Below are 20,407 nucleotides of genomic sequence, written 5' to 3'. Positions count from 1 at the left end.
CCGGATTGAAAACTAGTGGATGGGAGCTTCTATGCCCACTCGGACTGTGGGCATTTGAAAACAAGTGCTGCCGTCTCACCCTGACAAAACACAGATGGTCTGTGCAGCGACCCCCTTCTCAAACCCAGCAGAGAGACGGGTACCTGGCAGAGAACGGATCAGGGATCCGTGGGAGGAAATGACCGAAGGCCCGGGAAAGCCCGTCCAAAGGGATTAGAAAATGGGGCAGGACACTCCCACGGGCCAGGAGCATCTCACTCTCCGAAAGGTCCCGATTCGTGGGACAGCAGGCAGGGTGCGCAGGAAGGCCTTGTTTTGGGAGCAGGCGCTCATGAGCCGCATGAGACAAAGCACTTCTCAGACCTGCCTCACACATCATAAAAGCAAGGCCAGAAAGCAACAATCTGCTCCCAGGAAACTTAGCTCGTCCCAGAAGAAAGCCCAGGAATCCTCACAGGAATACACAAGGGTCCATGACCTGGCCATGTAAAATCTGCAACATCCGACCCCCAAACCATAAGTACCAGGCATGCAAAGAAGCAGGGAAATAGATTCATAATGACAATACCCTGACCTGTAGTGGACGCAGGGGTTGGAAGTACAGACAAGGACAGTAAAACAGAAAAACAGTTATTACAACTGCATCCAAAATATTGGAAAAAACTAAGTAGAGGTAGCAATGACAAAAAAATCCAAGCTGAATTTCTAGAAATGAAAACTACCATGTTTAATAAGAAAGCACACTCAGTGGGATTGACACTGGATTGAAGGTGACAAAAGATGAGTGAACTATAGGACAGTAACAGAAACTGCCCACATTGAAACAGGAAAAAAACATCCCAGGGAAAGAAGAAAAATGAGTCTCGGTGAACTGCGGGACAAGTTCAAGTGGGTGTCTAAAGGGGACAACAGGAGGAGCAGTGCAGGACGCGAATGAGTAACTTCCAACTCAGTGAGCCTCAAACACAGGAAGATGAAAAAACTACACCAAGGTGCATCGTAATCACATACTTCAAAACGAGTGATTATAAGAAACAAACAAATAACAGCCAGAGAAAAAGACACATTTCAGAGAGAGAGAAAGCTGCAGAGGACGGTAGCTTTCTTCTCAGAAACAACGTGAGTAAAGCAACGTCTTCAAAGTGGAAAGAAAAAAATTTCGGCCGAGAACCTGCTGCCTCACAGGAAGAACTTTCAGAAACAGAGGTGAAATAAAAGCATTTTCGGACGCACAGAAGCTGGCAGACTTCACTGCCAGAGGCCCTTCCTGTAGGGCCCGAGGGAAAAAGGAGCTGCCGGGAATCGCCAGGGGCACGAGGGGGCGGGGCGCTGGCGTGGCCACGCCCACACAGCTTTCCTTGGGGTTTCAACCTACGAAGCAGATGCAGGCGGAAGGAAACAGTAGGCTGCAGAATGCGAACCGCACTACAGAGTAAGATGCGTGATGAGGACAGCACGAAGGCCCGGGAGTGACGGCTGGTGCTGTGGCCCGGAGTCCGAAGACAGGCTGTGACAGGTGAAAGCCCAGGGCTGCATCTGCTAAGCCAGCCTCCAGGATGACAGAGCAGTCCCTGCCGGCACACCGAAAAGACTGACGAGGACCACCAAAACCCAGTGACTCCACTGGGTAGGTGGGTGGGCTGGGCTGGGAGTAAAAGAAAGAAAACTGTTTTTGAACCACAATTATGAATAAATAAATAAACAGACAAACAAATAAAGAAATAGAAATTATAGTTCTATCTATCTTTAAAAAAAAACCAAACAGCCCTGGCTGGTGTAGCTCAGTGGATTGAGCACAGGTCTGCGAACCAGAGGATTGCGGTTCGATTCCCAGTTAGGGCACATGCTTGGGTTGCAGGCTGGTTCCCTGCAGGTCAACTCCCAGCAGGGGACGCATAAAAGGCAACCATACATTGATGTTTCTCTCTCTCCTTCCCCTCTACATAAATAAATAAAATATTTAAAAACAAAACAAAAAAAAACAAACAAAAAACTCAGTGAACCCAAAAGCAGGCAGAAGAAGAGGGAAAGGGGACCGAGAACAGTCGGGATAAACAGACACAAAGAGCAAGACAGCTTTGGCCCAAACCTGTAAACGGACGCACGTAAATGGACCGAGATCCCCGAAGAGGCAGAGGCTGTCGGGATGAACGCAAACCAGACCAGNAACTGTTTTTGAACCACAATTATGAATAAATAAATAAACAGACAAACAAATAAATAAATAGAAATTATAGTTCTATCTATCTTTAAAAAAAAACCAAACAGCCCTGGCTGGTGTAGCTCAGTGGATTGAGCACAGGTCTGCGAACCAGAGGATTGCAGTTCGATTCCCAGTCAGGGCACATGCTTGGGTTGCAGGCTGGTTCCCTGCAGGTCAACTCCCAGCAGGGGATGCATAAAAGGCAACCATACATTGATGTTTCTCTCTCTCCTTCCCCTCTACATAAATAAATAAAATATTTAAAAACAAAACAAAAAAAACAAACAAAAAACTCAGTGAACCCAAAAGCAGGCAGAAGAAGAGGGAAAGGGGACCGAGAACAGTCGGGATAAACAGACACAAAGAGCAAGACAGCTTTGGCCCAAACCTGTAAACGGACGCACGTAAATGGACCGAGATCCCCGAAGAGGCAGAGGCTGTCGGGATGAACGCAAACCAGACCAGTGACATGCTCCCTACGGTAAACGTGCTTTACATGTAAAGATGCAAGTACAATGCTGGGAGACGCCACACCGACACTAGTCCCAATAAAACAGCAGTGGCTGTTTTAACACTAACGGTGGATGACATTTTCATTGTTTATGAATTTATGTATAATGTGTTTTATTTTAAATTTATATTTTTATATTACACAAAACAGATTTGAGTAAATATTATCATGGATTAAAGAAGGTCATTTCACAGAAATAATAGGACACCACAGTCCTTAGTGGTTTGGTCCCAAACAAAAGAGCTTCAAGTCCAGGAAGCAAAACCTACAAGGAGATGGACGAGCTAAGCCTGCAAGTGGCAGAGGACAACTCTGCACTGTGGATGGAGACTCGAGCGCCTGAGAGTCACACAGAAAACCTTGAAGAATACGGCAGGCGGGACAGCACTACCGGCCGCCTTGAGCTGAATGGGAGTTAGAGACCCTTCGACCCATAACCGAAGGCACACGGAATGGTCAGGGAGTAAACTTCCCACAGAGAAGCTTCCAGGCTCAGACGGTTTCAATAGTAAATTCTACTAATTATGGAGGAAACGAAAACAATTCTACAGAAATTCTTCCACAAACCTGAAGAGGAGGGAATATGTTCAATTCACTATTTAAGGTTAGCATTAATCTGCTACCAAGACCAGACAAAGACACAACAATGAAAGAAAACTAATAAACAATGCCCATCGCTAAAACAGATGCAAAAATTCTGAACAAAATTTTAGCAAATCTAAACCAAACACACACACACACACATATAAAGGATAAACATCAAGACCAAATGGGCTTTATTCCAGGAATGCAGAATTGGCTTAACATAGGAAAACCTATCAGTGTAATCCACTATATAAACAAATTTAGGAGGAAAAACCGTATGACCATCTCAATAGATGCAAAAAATATTTTTTGGACAAAATCCAACATCCAGATACAAGCTCAGCAAATTGTTACTTGAAGGGAACCCCTGGAGCTGGTTAAGGTGCTGATATAGAACCCGCAGCTCACAGCCTTCTCGCCGACGAAACCAAGTGCATGCCCCTCAGACCAGCAACGAGACAGGACAGGACGCCCGCCCTCACCACCTCTGCTCGACGTGGTGCAGAGTGTCCTGGCCAGCACAACCATGCAAGAAAAACCAACAAAAGAAGTCCAACTTAGACAGGAAGAACTAACACTTCTTTTACTCACATATGGCATGACCATCTACGCAGAAAACCAGACGGAAACTACAAAGAAAAGCTACTAGAACTGAGGTTCTGCGATGCAAAATCAAAATATAAAAATCAGGTGTATATCTATGTACTAGCAATGAACACTTCAGAATAGAAACAGTTCGATTCACAACAGTACCAAAACAAGAACACTTAGCCCTGGCTGGTGTAGCCCAGTGGATTGAGCGTGGGCCTGCGAACCAGACGATTGCAATTCGATTCCTGGTCAGGGCACATGCCTGGGTTGCAGGCCAGTTCCCAGCAGGGGACTCATGAAAGGCAACCATACATTGATATTTCTCTCCTTCTCTCCTTCCCTTTCCCTCTAAAAGATAAATAAATAAAATCTTAAAATAGAACACTTAATGCTAAAAAAGACCTGTGCCCTGAAAACTACAAAACCTTGCCAAGAGAGTCTGCCCTTCTAAAGAGATGGCAGACGAGATATTGTTAAAATGTGAATCTCCCTAAATTGAGTTCTAGACTCAATGTAATCCCAATGCAAAACTCAGCAGACCTTTTGGTAGAAATTTAAAAGCTGATTATGCATGAAGTCCCAATAAAAACACGAAAGACCCAGAATAAGCAAGCTGCTTCCTAAAAAGGACAGTGTGGGAAGAGTCACACTCCCGGTGAAAACAGAGTGAGGCAGCCCTGGGGTGTCAGGCGCCGCGTGACAACTGCTACAGATGACACCGTGCTGTGTGCAGGGTGGGGCCAAGGCAGGCTTGCAGCTGTGAGTGCGTGGAACAGGCTTCATCCTTGCATTGTGACTTATTAATCATTGGGGTGTTTCCACACCAGCAACTGTAAGCCTGTCTCTGTGCCCCCCAGCATCTGAAAGTTGCTAAGAGAGCAGAGCTCAAAGATGCTGTCACAAGGACAACCCTGTAGCGTGGTGAGGCTACGGTGCTGACCGGGCTCCCTGTGGACAGGGAGGAGCCTGGCATCTTGGTGTTGTTTGTGAATCACTGGACTCAGCCTGGGGCTGCACACGGGGAGCTGTTGCCCTACACAACATACCCAAGACTTCAGAACTGAAGGGACAGATGGATCACAGCTTGGTTCCCAGACTGGCCACTGGGCGGCTATCATTTGGGGACATTCGAATCAGCCTGTAGGGGACAGCCTGTAGGTGCTTTGGAACCTGAACATATGTTGGAACCAGTGCTCATGGAACGCAGGTCACAGCTTGCAGCCTGAACCTAACCGGGTGGATTGCCCAGTAAAACAAAAACATCAACGTTTTTTAAAAATATATTTTATTGATTATGCCATTACAGTTGTCCCATTTCCCCCACTTCATTCCCCTCCACCCTGCACACCCCTCCCCCACATTCCCCTCCTTTAGTTTATGTCCATGTGTCACAAGTTCTTTAGATTCTATATTTCCCCTACTATTCTTGCCCTCCCCCCTGTCTATTTTCTACCCACCGTCTATGCTACTTATTCTCTGCACCTTCTCCCCCCTTCTCCTCCCCCCACTCCCCTGTTGCTAACCCTCCATGTGATCTTCATTTCTATGGTTCTGCTCCTGATCTAGCTGTCCTCTTGGTTTGCTTTTGTTTTAGGTGTGGTTGTTAATAACTGTGAGTTTGCTGTCCTTTCACTGTTCATATTTTTTATCTTCTTTTTCTTAGATAAGTCCCTTTAACATTTCATATAATAAGGGCTTGGTGATGATGAACTCCTTGAACTTAACCTTATCTGAGAAGCACTTTACCTGCCCTTCCATTCTAAATGAAAACTTTGCTGGATAGAGCAATCTTGGTTGTAGGTCTTTGGATTTCATGACTTGGAATACTTCTTTCCAGCCCCTTCTTGCCTGTAAGGTCTCTTTTGAGAAATCCGCTGACAGTCTGATGGGAACTCCTTTGTAGGTGACTGTCCCCTTATCTCTTGCTGCTTCTAGGATTCTCTCCTTCATTTTAATCTTGGCTAATGTAATTATGATGTGCCTTGGTGTGTTCCTCCTTGGGTCCAACTTCTTTGGGACTCTCTGAGCTTCCTGGATTTCCTGGAAGTCCATTGCCTTTGCCAGATTGGGGAAGTTCTCCTTTATTATTTGTTCAAATAAGCTTTCCACTTGTTGCTCTTCCTCTTCCCCTTCTGGTACCCCTATAATTCGGATGTTGGATCATTTAAAGATGTCCTGGAGGTTCCTAAGTCTCTCCTCATTTTTTTGAATTCTTGTTTCTTCATTCTTTTTTGGTCATTTTTTTTCTTCCTTCTGGTCCACTCCCTTGGTTTGAGTCCCAGTTTCCTTTCCATCACTATTGGTTTCCTGTGCATTTCCCTTCATTTCAATTAGTTTAGCCTTCATGTGTTCCTCTAATTTGTGACTAAAATTGACCAGTTCTGTGAGCATCCTGATCACCAGTGTTTTGAACTGTGCATCTGAAAATTTGGCTATCTCTTGGTCACTTCGAATTATTGGCTCTGGGGCTTTGAGCTGTTCTTGAGCCATAATGTTTTGGTCTGTTTGTGCCTGTTATGTATGAGGGGCGGAGCCTTAGGTGTTCACCAGGGCAGGGTGACCCAGTTGCTGGGTTGTGACACTATATGTGGGGGCGGGGTCAGAGAGGGGCAATGGTGTTTGTTCTGCTCTCTCTCGGATTTCGGTCCCCTCTGCTGCTTCCTGTAAGCAAACTGGGCCCTTCTGGTGCTGGTTCCCGGGTGTGTGGGCCTGTGCACCCTCCAGGACCCTATGGGTCTCTCCAACAAACTCTGTGTGAGCCTGGGAGCCTCTCCCGGCACCTCGACCCTGAAAGTTTTTCCACTTGGTGCTTTCAGGCTCTAATTCCCATCACTGGGGCCCTAGCCTGCGCAGTCTGTCTCACTGCTCGCTCCTTCGCCTGGTTTATCTGCGCACGAATGTGAGCCCACAGTCAGTCTGCCGCCTTGCGCCCTCACTGGGTCTGCCTGTTGCCACCCCATGCCTGGGATCCGCCAACGGCCACCTTTTCGCCTGGGTTGGTCGTGGATCTTTCCAGCCCAACCCCGCTCCACCGCTGACTCTGCCCCTCTTACTGGTCTGGCTGACTGGTTTGTTGTTGTTGGACTTCCGTACAGTTCAATTTTCTGTGTTTTGGCTGTGTTTTTGTTACTAAAACTTTGTTGTCTTTAAACTTGGTTGTGTGAGGAGGCACAGTGTTTCCACCTATGCCTCCATCTTGTCCGGAAGTCCTAAAACATCAACATTTTAATGCGATTCCTAAACAAGACCCATCACAACACAATGTTCAAAATGCCTAGTGCACGGCCCCAAATTACCAGGCACTCGAGAAAGCAGACAGTCCCCAAATCACACGAGACACTGAGGACGAGATGACACAGGTGTTGGCATTGTCTGAGAAAGGCCTTAAAAGGCTTTCACAAAAACACTCCGACAAGTTCATCGCGTCTATGACAGGAGTTGAATCAACTGAGCCAACCGACCATTTTCTCCCAGTTCTTAGAACAAACTGTAACCTGTCACCAACTCACGAAAATGTCAAAACATGGGAAAGACGTGCACCAACCAGGGACAAAAACACTTTACCTTTTCCCATTATTAGAAACCATCCCGAAGCAGACTGCAAGAGTGCACGGTAAGAGCACTTTTTAACAACCGCTTTCTCTGGGGAGGACCTATGTGTGTGTGTGAGAGACAAGCTTTCTGGAAATGTTGAAAAACAGCTATCATCTGATTTTTAAAAATGTTACTCAAGTGTATTTTGCGCACTTGGAACAAAAAACAATGCACTTCAGGCTCCAGGCACTTTGGGGAACACAACACACTACCTGTTTAAATATGTGTGGCTGGATTCAAGTTCAATGTGTGAGAAAATGAAAACACAGGAGTTCTGTGAGAAAATAGGGTGACGGCCCCATTAATGTGGGGCTGAGGAAGGCCATTCTAAGGTGACAGTGGGTAGAGACAGATGACAAGGCCTTCAGTCCAGGGAGCCACGGCAGACGGCAGGAAGGTGTGGCCGCACCCACTCTGAGCCACGCCAGGAGCTGAGCGTGTCTGGAGGCCAAGCTAAGAACAGCTACGAAAAGGACAAATGTCACACCCTTGGACCTGGCAGTTCCACACCTGCCTGTGTGTCCCACCAAGCGCGAGCACCAGCACACCAGGGCGCACGTGCGCAGTGCCAACTGCCGCCCACTCCGGAGCTCAGCAGAGAAACGCAGGAGACACTGGACAAGAGTGAAACGGGCCTGCCAGGGGCCCTGCAAGCAGCCGTCAAGCTGCTGGTGAGAGGAAAAGCAAGGTGTGGGAAAACGAGGCTCTCCTTCTGTGAACTAAGTGGCGAGGTCACCACATGCCCCTGTGCACACACGGATGGATGCACGCCGGTCTGTGAGAGGTTGGTAGTCCGTCTGGAGGAATACATGGGCGCCCACACTTGAGACTGCCAGTGTGGGAGACCAGGGCACTGGGCTGAAGGGTGCGGGCTGCCAGCTGGTGTGATGATGGAGGGTCCCCGGTCATTGACAGCACGCAGGGTGCAACCCTGTCCACGTGTGTGTGTGTGAGGTACACACGTGGAGAGAAACATTAGAGGGCAGCTACCCCGAGGTTCACGGTCGTTACCGCAGGCTCTGCACTTCCGGGTGACTCTTATGTTGTTGTTTATGTTTGGATGTACTATTTGAATTTTTTACAATGGCCACACATTATCTGTAAAATAAAAAGCCACTTTAAGTATGGCAAACAGAATGTATTTTAGAAATCAAAGGGCAAAGGAAAGCAGAGGAAAGTAATCCAACGTTTTGCAGAGGGTCAACCCTCACTGAACAGAGAGCTTCCCTGCACCTGGGCGACAAACCGCACCCTCCGGGGACATGGACAAATGGCACAAACAGACAAGTCACAGAAGAGCGACTGTTTCATGCAGTCACTTACGTAAACTTGAGTGACTATTTTAAGTAGAAAGTTACAAATCGGGCCAGGAAATAGTAAGCGCAACGAAGACTCTTACTGGCAAGGATGGAGGCACCGGCACCTCACACATTGGTTAGTTGGGAACGTAAATAACTTTCTTTCTGGAGGACAATTTAGTAACATAAAGTCTTAAAAAAACACATATTTTGACTCAGAAGTTCCATCTCTAGGAATTCACACTATGGAAATCCTCAAGAAAACGCAGCCAATATATGGCATTTGAAAGCAGCCAATATATGGCAACTGAAAGCAGCCTAAATGGCCACCAGCAGGGGCGGCCTCTCAGCAGAGGCAGCGCGGACTCCCAGGTCAAGGTAGTGCCTAGTGCCGGACGCGCGTGCTACGCTCACAGCTCCTCCTCCCAAAGTGCAGCTGAAATAGCGGCAGAAGAAGTAACACTGGAGCCTCACCGGACCCCTGGGAGGGGCGCTGCCCATGGTCCTCGCAGGCAGGGTGGAGGCACAGAACTGCTCTCTGAAGGGGGATGTTCAAAACAGGACCTTCCTGGAAAGGGCTCAATGTTCAAGAGACAGCTGGCGGCTCAAGAGTCCTCAAACGGCGTCCCCCACTGAACGCCACCACTCCCACCCGGCCCAGGGGGCGCTGGGCAGCCCGAGCCTCGTTCCACTCCACTGTCGCCCGCTTGCCTGTGTGCACGCGTGGGCCGGTGCCAGCATGGCAGGACGCAGTGCAGACTGTGTGCCGCGGGGACCTGCAGGACAGACACGAGCAGCACAACGGAAGGGAACGAGGCCTCCCATGTTTTCTCCTCTAAATTTCTGCGTCCCTTGCATTTCTTTCCCCCGAACATATGTTCACATGTACACACAGTTCAGTACATACTTAAATCATTCATGCACTTAATTCGTATATTTAAAGCATTCCATTATTTAAGTCCAAATATACATTCATATACATATTGATGTGTAATATCAAGACTTTTAAAATAAAGTTAAAAAGCATAAAATAGAAGTGTAGTTTCGTTCTTGTAGAAAAGTTGTATTTTATAAACACATGCACTCGGCCAAGCTCCTGGGAGGCCGCCCCACCCCCACCCCCCGGCATGCAGCCACAGTTAATTCCTCATGGGGGGACCCCAGGGGACTTCCATCAGTATTTTTTTTTACATTTCTTTTCTGCACTTAAGGAACTGTTCCTGTAATGAGAAACTAGTAATGAGTTGTCTTTAATTCAAAAATATAAAACCATTTAAAAAGTTGATAGCTTTAAGAACTCTTACACCCACACCCCACACTCGGGCATCTGCGGCGTTTTTCTCAGGGGCAGGTGTCAGAGCCTCAGACAGCTCCGCCCGTTTCCGGGCGTCAGAAGCCGCGCATTCAGCACAGATCTGAAAAATGACGGTAGGGGTGGGAACAGGGCACCGGTCGGTCGTGCCCCCAGCACTGTGGGCACAGCTCCCTGGCTGGGAGGGGCCCCTCCCTAACCGAGCACGATAGCACAGTACGTGCCTCTTGTCCACCTCTCTGTTCCCCAAACACAGTAGGTGCTGAATAAATATTAGTTGAATGAATAAACAGGAAAAAGCACGCCCTGTCAGCATGGGGGCCCCCCTCAGAATGGAAACTGATGGTTAGCAAGGCGCGCAGACTCACCGGGTGCTTGGAGGAAAGTCTTCCGGTCACAGTCCCCATCTGGTTCCACGTGGAGGACACGGAGCCCTTCATCGGTTAGAAAGGGCCCGTCACAGCTCTGACAACGCACTGTGGAGTCAGGCGTGCTGCGCCCTTCAGCCTCTGCCCCGACACAGCCTCCCCGCTCCCGTTCACAGGCCCTGAGCCCCAACCCGACAGGTCCCGGGTGTCGGGCACTGCTGACGTGTGATCAGGGTGGACAAGGAGACATCCCCTCACGGACGGGACACTGCAGTAGGACGCATGGGTCTTTGAGTCACTTACAAACCCTGTGCGTGGGACATAGGCTGTAGGGGTTGAGCATGGGCTATGCATCCCAGGAGGCTGTGCGGCCTCTGGGTGCAGACCTCCCTGCAATGACCGCAGAAATTGGCTGCAGTCCTGGGTGGGGTCGCACGAGGTCAGCAGCCCAGCCTCCACACCTGCCCTGGCTTCCGTAAAGAAGCCTCTCAGCAAAATCATGGCCCACAGCTGACGGTCAATTAGGTTATGTCACCATTAACTAAAATTTAAAGTTCTACATCTCAACTCACGTGAAAACCACATTCTACTATGTTTCAGCCTCAGTTACCTTTTTCATGCAAGCTAGTAGTCCATCTACAAAGGTCGACTTGATCTTGTGAACCTGAATCACAAAGACAAAAACGACCACTTTCTTTGTGCAGGCAGGAGCAAGCGTCAGAGCCACGTTTCATCCAGTGCTGGGCACGTACCCCGGGTGGCCCCTGAGATGGCTCCGGGAGGCCCAGAGGTGGCCTTGTGTGGCTCCCAGAATTAAACAGCACTGACCCACACAGAAAGGAGTCCCTGCCCCTCTTCGGATAAATGCGTCACTCTGGAATAATTCTTTCACAGACAAGTCACGGAGATGAAGGGGCACTCCCACCCGCCCATCGCCTGGTGTCCCCGCTGGTGCCCCTCTGCATTCCCTTTGCTACATCAAGGACGAGGATCAGTTGACAGTGTCAAGCACTCTGACAGCTGCCCAGCCAAAGACAGCAAGTCACAGGTTCAGCAAATAAAGCACGGAGGGTACCCGCTCTGGTGAAAACAATGCACATGGTTCATGAACAACAGGGAGCGAACGCAGGTGTGCGAGCCGAGAACCCAAGGGGAGGCGGGACAGTGAGCAGCACCACCACCAGGGCACCTGGGGCCACACAGCGCAGAGCCACTGCAGCAGGGCGGGGGCGGGGGGCGGCTTCCCAGACACTGCCGTCTGAGGTCCCCCGTCGCCCCGTGCAGAGTGGGGTGGGTTGGAGACCGAGCACCACGTCGTCGGGGCGCGCCCCCCCCCCCGCCCCCCGCAGCACTAATACAGGTCACCGTGAACAGACTCCAAGCCCTTTAGGACCCACCGCATCAGGGCACCTCAGGCATTACAGGCTCTGACAACAGCGGAATTCCCCTTCGTCACCGACTCACAAAAAGGAAAACCCACCTGCCTGTATTCCAAGATGACCCTGGGCAGCGGGTGCAGGTCTCGCAGAGCATTCAACTGAAAAGTGAGAATAAACATCACCGAGATAATTCCTCCATTTAATTCCAACATTTCAAGCACTTATTTTTCCCGGGAGAGAGTCCTAATGAGAAAATGGTCTGCGCCGAGCACGCTTTCCAGAATGAGGCGCACAGTCAGGTCAGTTTACTGAGGGTCCTGCCTGAAATCCCCTGCAGGGCCACTGTGGGCCTCACAAGACCTGGGAACAGGGTTTCTCTTGAGATCTCAATGAGGGAAATCTAAAGCCAGGGTGCGTGAAGCAGCTCCCGGGAGAGTGAACTGCGAAAACACCCACCGATGTGTGGCTTGATAGTTCAGCAACAAAAGGCAACAACAGAACCACGGCGATCAGGGAGGTAGCATCAGAACACGATCGCGGATCTTGACACTAGTTTGCAAAAATCAAAATGGAACATACAGCAAAGTACAACGTCTTATGACCTATGAATGCAAGTTGTTAAACTATCACAAAGCAAACACACTCAGGTTCGCCCAGGTGGAACGTTCCAGGCTCCCGAGCAGGTCCCTGCCCCTCCACCTGCCCCTCCACCGCCGAATGCTGCCATCCCAGCCACTTCCCCCTGTTGTTGGACGTGTTGCCAGTGGAATAGGATGGGTACCCTCGGTGCATGGCTTCCTGCATTCGACCTTCTGGCTTTAAGGTTCAACCACATTGCTGTGGGTAGAGCGTGTGGCTCACTGGTAATGCCGCCTTGTGCGAAGGCAGGATGACGTTTACCCGTCCCACCACGGATGGCTGTGTGGGCTGCTGCCATTTCTGGCTATTCTGGAGGGTGCTGCCATGAGCCGGCTGGCACACGGAATTTGGTTAGCACAAATGGGCACAGAGGAGCGAGATGGCCCTGCCACAGGGCCGACACCGGCCAGTTCACCAGCAACACATGGAAGCCCAGTGGCCCCGCATTCCCGGTGATGCTCGCTCTCCTCAGTTGCTTTTCTTGCTTGTTTTGCTACCCCCAGTCTTAATTCTAGCCATCCTGGTCAACTGGTTGGTATCGCACTATGGTTTTACCGTCTATTCTCCCAGTGAGTGAGAAAGTGGACAAATAGTTATTGACGAATCGCATGTCTCTCATCAAACCTCTTTTCGTGTCTTTTGCCCACTTGAAAAACTGGTTTGTACACAACCACTCGTCTGAACAGGGTTCTCTTTCGGTCGGTTACAGGTACTGAAATGTCTCCTCCCCGTGGGGCTGCTTTTTCATGGGATTCGTGCCGTCTCTTCACAAACAGAGGCTCTCGGCTGCACTGGTGCCCCGTCTCCAGTCTCTGTCTTTGTGGCTGACGCGCCCTGTGTCCTGTGTGCCGACCTCAAGGTCTCGAAGACGTTCCCTATGGTATCTTCCACAATCTTTGCTTTTTGTGTGTTGATACACAATTCACTTGGAATTTGTTTCTGTGTATGGTGTGACACAGGGGTCCAATCGTTTACGTCCCTAGCTTGCGGGTTCTCGGTCTTGGTCCCGTGGTTGTCTGCTTGTCCTTGGGACGACCCTGCGTTGTCCCGATTCATCCCTGCTCATTTCTACTGCCTTGTGGTTAGTCTTGATATCTAACGCATGGCCTTCCAGTCGTGCCTATGGCCCAAGATCATCTCAGCCCTTCTTATTTTTTGCATTTCCATGTAAGTTGGGGATTCAGCTTGCCAATCTCTACACAAAACTCCTGCTAAGGTTTTGATTAGGACCATTTTTTCAATCTACACATTAATCTGAGGAGAGCTGGTGTGCTAACTTCAGTGCAATGGCATCAACCACGGAACTGCACCGCTGTTGGCAGAGACCAAGGACAGAGCTCCAGCCACCAGGGAAGCTCAGGTGGGAGCGCCGACGCTGCTCCTGGGAGCAGGCACTGCCCAGGTGGCGCGGTGGGGGCAGCGGCTCTCGACTCAGTCCTGGCCAGACGTGCTGTTTTCTTAGAAAAGCGATTCCTAGGGGGTGAAAGTGCATGAAAATCCTTAGCCAAAAGACAAAAAACAAAAAAAACCCTGCTTAAGATCAACTAACTCTCCTTATCCTGATACCTTACTGACAAAATAACTTTCTGACCACAGTCTCCCCACAGTCTCCCGTCAGCTGCCTGAGAACACTTGAAAAGGATAAAGTGTTTGATCCCATACAAACTCTGGATGAGGCCCAGAGCTGGTCAGAGGTCGGGCAGAGTGCCCTGCTGCCTGCTGCTCCACGAGTTTATCAACCACTCCCCGCGCTGGCTCCCTACGCCGCATTCTCCCCCCGCCCCCCCCCACCCCCACCCCCCGCNCCCCCCCCCCCCCCCCCCCCGCCGTGCTCTCTGCGGCCCCGCGGCGGCACCCGCACGCTCTGGCTTCTCCCTGGCAGTTCCCGAGTTGTTCTCTGGTCCTCAGTGCTGGCTGCCTATTAGTATCAGCTGGGGAGCTTCACACGCCCGTGACTAGGCCGACCAGCCACTGACTCTGAAGCTGTGGACCCGTCACGGGCCTGGGCATGCATGTTCTTCCAAAGCTCCTGCCAGGACGGAGGACCGCCAGCCCAGGTCTTTACTGAGACTGGCTGGCCAGCCCCAAGTGTGTATCTCTAGCGCAAGGAACCCTCATAGACCCAATGGCTCACGTGACATCTGTGTCACTGTCTCCATCTGAAGTCCAAGACTAGACTCCTCACACCCCCGCCCCAGTAATCTGTTCCCTTCCAATTTTTCCCTCAGTAACTGCCATCTCTGCTCCGGCGCAGAACTCAGAAAACCAGCAATGGCCCCACAGTTCTGACTTTCGTTCACACTCACAGAAGTTTCTTTCTGTTATAAAGCCGCTCTGAAAGCCTTGGTTGGTGTGGCTCAGTGGACTGAGTGCCGGCCTGCAAACCAAGATCTCCAATTTGATGCCCAGTCAGGGCACATGCCTGGGTTGCTGGCCAGCTCCCCAGTGGGGGGTGTGTGAGAGGTAACCAATGAATGTGTCTCTCTCACACCGATGTTTCTCTACCTCTCTCTTTCCCACCCTTCCCTTCTCTCTGAAAATAAATATTTTTTTAAAGTGCTCTGAAGATCCACCCACTTTGCCTCATCTTCACTGCTGTCACTTGGACTACGGCAACACCAGTACCTGCATACAGTGACAATGACAGCCTATTAGCCTCCAACCAGCTATAAGACACACCACACACCTGTCAGAACAGCCAGAACCCAGGACCCTGACTCGGCAGGTACCGGCAGCAGAGGGGCAGCAGGACCACACCCTCACTGCTGGGGGGCCGTGGTGAAGGTGCAGTGACTTTGGGAGGCGGCGTGGTGGTTTCTCCCAAGACGGACGGCACCCTCACCACCCCACCCAGCAGTCAGGCTCCCTGGTCATTTACTCAAAGGGGCTGAAAACTCACCCCCGCTCGGGGCCCTGTGCATAGATGTTTAAAAAGCTTTATTCGTCATTGCCAAAAGCTGGAGGCAAATGAGATGTCTCTCAGTAGATGAGCAGAAAAAGAAATGGTCACATCCAGACATGGAATATTATTCAGCACTAAAAAGACACGAGCCATCAAAGCCGTGAAAAGACCTGGAGGGGCCGTAAATGCACGTGACTGAGTGACAGAGGCCAGTCTGGAAAGGCCCCACACTGTGTGATTCCAAGCACCGGACATTCTAGAAAGGAGAAAACCGTGAGACGGGGGGAAGATGAGTGGGTGCCAGCAGGCTGCAGGGCAGGCAGAGCACAGGGGACATCCAGGGCAGTGAGACTGCTCCGCAGGGGGTTACAGTGGTGGACGCATGTCACCACACGTTTGTCCGAACCCGTGGGGTGTGCAGCCCCAGGAGGGACCCTCACGCACCTGGACACCGGGCAAAGGTGACGTGTCAGTGCAGGCTTGGTAGGCCCTCTGGTGGGGGTGCTGACAGTGGGGGGCCGTGGTGGGGTGGGGTGCGTGAGACGGCTCTGTTTTCTGTCCAGTTTCTCGGTGACCCTAGCACTGTCGAGGGTGAAGCCTGATGAAAGCACAGCTGGGGTGACAGTGGCACGCTCCCTGAGCGGCTCCGGGCCACCCACCACCTGAAGGCCACAGCGAGGGAGAAAGGCAGTGCAGGGAAGGAGGCTTCATTCTGAATCTGACCACGAGCATGTGCTGCTGAGTAGACGTTTCTTGTTGAAAGGCAGGGAACGGTGCCCCTGGTCCAGCTCAGAGTGAGGCGGACATGATTTAGGTGGATCGTGTCTTTGTGGGAAAAAACTGAGGGTGCCGTCTGACTCTGCCTGCGGAAAAGCACGCCCAGTGCTGAGAGAGCCCCTTCTCCTTTCTGCGTGGCTGTCATTTCGGGGAGCTGAAGAAACGGAGAAGCAGCCAGCCCAGGACCCCACTCAGGCACTGCGGGGGGGAAATGGACAGCTTCCCCAGGTCCCACTCGCCAGGACCTGGGCCTGCTGCCCGGGTGGGCCCGGGTGTACTGAAATCCACACCAGGCTCCCCAATAAGCCGAGTCCTGCCCCCTGCTGTCCGGTGCTCCATGTGCAAAGCCCAGGCCTCCGGCAGCCCCCCAGGGCTAGCTCTGGGCAGCTTTGCTCTGTGCAGCCTACGTCCCAGTGGATAAGCAAGTAACTAAGGCATAAGGGGACAGTCACCTACAAAGGAGTACCCATCAGACTGTCAGCGGATTTCTCAAAAGAGACCTTACAGGCAAGAAGGGGCTGGAAAGAAGTATTCCAAGTCATGAAATCCAAAGACCTACAGCCAAGATTGCTTTATCCAGCAAAACTTTCATTTAGAATGGAAGGACAGATAAAGTGCTTCTCAGATAAGGTCAAGTTCAAAGAGTTCATCATCACCAAGCCCTTATTATATGAAATGCTAAAGGGACTTATCTAAGAAAAAGAAGATGAAAAATATGAACAGTGAAAGGACAGCAAACACACAGGTATTAACAACCACACCTAAAACAAAAGCAAACCAAGAGGACAGCTAGATCAGTAGTGGAACCACAGAAATGAAGAACACATGGAGGGTTAGAAATAGGGGGGTGGGAGGGGGACAAGGGGAGAGAAGGCACAGAAAATAGCATAGAGGGTAGGTAGAAAATAGATAGGGGGGAGGGCGAGAATAGTGGGGGAAATATAGAATCCAAAGAACTTGAGACACGTGGTTATAAACTAAGGGGGGGGGAGAATGGTGGGGGAGGGAGGGTACGGGTGGAGAGGAATGAAGGGGGGGAATAGAACAACTGTAATGGTATAATCAATAAAATATATTAAAAAAAAAAACAAAAACAAAGTAACATCCCCCGAAATGCAAAGGAAGCTGCCATCCTGAGAACTGAACTGGTGTTTTATGGATGACACTCTATAGAAAAGTGAAAAATAAAATAAAGACATGTTCCCCCCCCCCAAAAAAAAGTAACTAAGGCAACTCTAGGTGATGGCCAGCTGTGTGCAGAGAAATTATGGTGAAGAAATGGGTTGTGGCTGAGGCCTTGCTGCCCTCTGAGTGACCAGAGGGGGCGTTTCTGAAAGGGACTCTTAAGCACACAACCTAGAGGACAGGGCTGCGCCTGCTCAGTGGGCGCTGGGCGGGCAGAGGAGATGAGGCAAGGGAGGGGACAAGCCACACCCATGGCCCCGTGGGACCCACTCGAGAGCTGGGATTTTATTCCAGGTGTCCCCACTGGGAGTTCAAGTCACGGGCCTGACGCGGTTTCTCTAATGCTTTAGAAGACGGCTCTGCCCGGGTGCAAGAGCGGCAGGCAGACCGGGGACTGCGCAGGAAGCTCTGGAGGAAGGTAGGTGGGGAGGTGAGGGTGGCAACAATGAAGACAGAGAGAAGTGGGCACAGCCTGTGTGCCACAGGCAGGCCCTGTAAGCCCTGCTGCGGACGAGGCCGAAAGGAGATCAAAGGTGGCTCCTAGGTTTAGAGGAAGAAACTGGCAGCAACAATCAGAACTCACTGGCTTTTGAGAGCTTATATGCCAGACAAGGTCCCAAGTGCTGTCTCTCTCTCCCTCCGTCTCCCTCTCCTCCTCACTCACTGACTCCTCACAAGACTCTCGTAGGGAGATTCCTGTTACAATTCTTCTTCTACAGACCAGGAGCCTGAGGGAGCCCAAAGCTGTCCAGGAGCGTGGCCGCGGTTGTGCAGGTGAGCATGGGGGCCGCCCTGCTGCCCTGGCTTCCCCGTAGCTGGCTCCCAGGGGTGCAGAGCGGGACAGGCCATTCACTGAGGGTGGAGACTTGTGGGAGAGGATGGATTTGGGTCCCTGCCACGGACCCTGGCTCCACAGCAGTCCGGGCCTCACTTGACAAGGGTGCCCCGAGCCCCTGCGGGACAGGAGTGCGAACAGGCAGCACACAAGGGGCCCTGCCGGGGCTCAGATGGGCAGAATGATAGGGGAGCCTGCAAGGGGACTGTCCTCTGCTGCAGAGCCAAATGCTGGACGGGCCTGGAGGGTGCAGGCTGGTGCACCTACCCCCGTCCCCCGCTGCCCCACTGCCTCTCCACAGGGGGTACCACCTGGGCTCTGAATGTGTGTCTAGGCTCCACCACTCTCTGAGAGCAGCATCTCACTGTGCCACCTTTTAAACCCTCCCCTTCCTGAGAGAAGGGCAGCTAAAGTTCCCTAAAGCGAGTGTGGGAGAGGTGAGGACTGATGCCCCGTTCCGTTCCCAGTCTCTTGTGGGGCATGAAATGGACAGCCTGGGATGCTACTGTCAAGAATTTGGTCTTCAGAGCCAAACCCCACCACACCGCCCTTGCGGAATCGAGCTGATCGGTTGCTTCTGGACAACAGCAGAGCTGTTTCTTTCTGCCCACTGCGTAAGCAGAGAGGCAGCAAGCGTGGGGTGGGGGCAATGACCAATTCGAACCACTCGCCATGGGCGCTGCTGGCACGTCCCGCCCAGGACACAGGTGGGTCTGAGAGTCAACTCTCACATGCTGTTGACACGCTATTGTTCCACAAAAAGGAGGACAACTGTCAAGCAAAAAGGGAACAACTGTTGAGCCTTACCACAGCTTCAGACGTGGACAGGTGCCTCCGCGGCCCCGTCTTAGGAAGCGTCTCCACTGGGCTCAGCAGGTGCAGCTTCAGTTTGCCAAACAGGATCTTTAGTGAAAAAAGTACATGCATGGAGAGGGTCCTGGGCATGGGAGCAACCCCACCGTGCCCCGACAGGGCAACGCAGCCAGCCGGAGAAGACACACCGGCTGTGCAGCGCAAGGTGCTTATATGCCCGTTCACTGCTGTTCTTGGGCTTAAAGGCTTCGAAGTAATGTCTCTCAACGTGTGAGAACGTGAACTGACATACTTTTCAGATAAACAACATACAATAGCATAGATACATACATTTAGAATAAATCTCCCTTTAACCCCTGAATAAGAAGTACACTTTATAAAAGAACCAAAATGGCCCTGGCTGGTGTGGCTCAGTGGATTGAGTGCTGGTCTACAAACTGGAGGGTCGCTGGTTCGATTCCCAGTCAGGGCACATGCCTGAGTTGTGCACCAGGTCCCCAGTAGGGGGTGCTCAAGAGGCAACCACAGACTGATGCTTCTCTCCCTCTATCTATCTCCCTCCCTTCCCCTCCTTAAAACTAAATAAATAAAATCTTTTTTAAAAAAAGAACGAAAACATGGCTTTACCTCACGAAGCTGATTATTACTTGTTATGAGAAACTGCTCCCCTGCGACAAAATGGGCTTCCTGCTCCAGCTCCTTGAGGCGAGACTGTGAATGTGATGGAGACACGGTCCCGTCACCAGTTTGCCAGCATCACCACCCCTGAGCTTTGGGCCTTTGTCACGGAAAATTAGGGCCACCTGAACCCGAGCACAGAGCTCCCCCGACAGTCGTCTGATAACCGAGGCTGCTGCTACGGGGCCGACAGAGCCGCGAGACAGACCCTGCGCAAGGACTGTCTCAGAGATGCCCCAGTAACTACATGAAGACGGGGAAAGTCAGGGGGAACCACAGGAACTGCTGAGGCTGCAGAACGGAAGCACGAAGACTGAAGAAACACGCCAGAGCCCAAGGAACCCGTGGGCGCCACCAAGCGCAGAAATCCTGGAGGAGGAGAGAGAGGAAGGGAGGCAAGAATGTTCAAAGATACCGCGGCGCAAAACCTCTCAGAGCGATGAAAGACATGGATACAGACGTCCAAGTAGCTCGACAAACTTCCGGTAGACGCACTCAGAGGGCCTGTTGGAGATCGACCCCGAGACCCATCACAGTCCAACTTTCAAAACAAAACAAGGGGAGGACCTCGAAAGCAGCGAGAGACAAGGGTTCCTCGGTAGGACAGTAAGCAGATTTCTTACCAAAACCTCTAGAGGCCAGAACAAGCAGACCATTATATTCAAAATGCTGAAAGAAAACAACTGTCACCCGAGATACTTATCGGGCAAAACTGCCCTTCTGGGGTGCGGGATACA

At 51.2% G+C, this 20,407-nt stretch overlaps 1 protein-coding gene across 1 annotated transcript in view; it reads right to left on the bottom strand.

Annotated features, from left to right (window-relative positions):
- The window catches only part of POLN (DNA polymerase nu), a 103,249-nt gene that overhangs the window by 40,187 nt on the left and 42,655 nt on the right, over window positions 1-20,407 (bottom strand). The window contains exons 11-15 of the mRNA XM_037046936.1: window positions 19,620-19,703; window positions 18,987-19,082; window positions 11,943-11,999; window positions 11,073-11,126; window positions 10,463-10,528 (exon numbers count right to left, since the gene is read on the bottom strand). Of these exons, the coding sequence (XP_036902831.1) occupies window positions 10,463-10,528; window positions 11,073-11,126; window positions 11,943-11,999; window positions 18,987-19,082; window positions 19,620-19,703 (357 nt within the window). The remainder of the gene's footprint in view (window positions 1-10,462; window positions 10,529-11,072; window positions 11,127-11,942; window positions 12,000-18,986; window positions 19,083-19,619; window positions 19,704-20,407) is intronic.

Source organism: Sturnira hondurensis, unplaced genomic scaffold (genome assembly GCF_014824575.4).
Source record: "Sturnira hondurensis isolate 20B ecotype Veracruz unplaced genomic scaffold, ASM1482457v3 Scaffold0000780, whole genome shotgun sequence".
Lineage (NCBI taxonomy): Eukaryota > Metazoa > Chordata > Mammalia > Chiroptera > Phyllostomidae > Sturnira > Sturnira hondurensis.
Note: the sequence above shows the minus strand (reverse complement) of the source record. Positions and strands in the feature narration are given on the sequence as shown.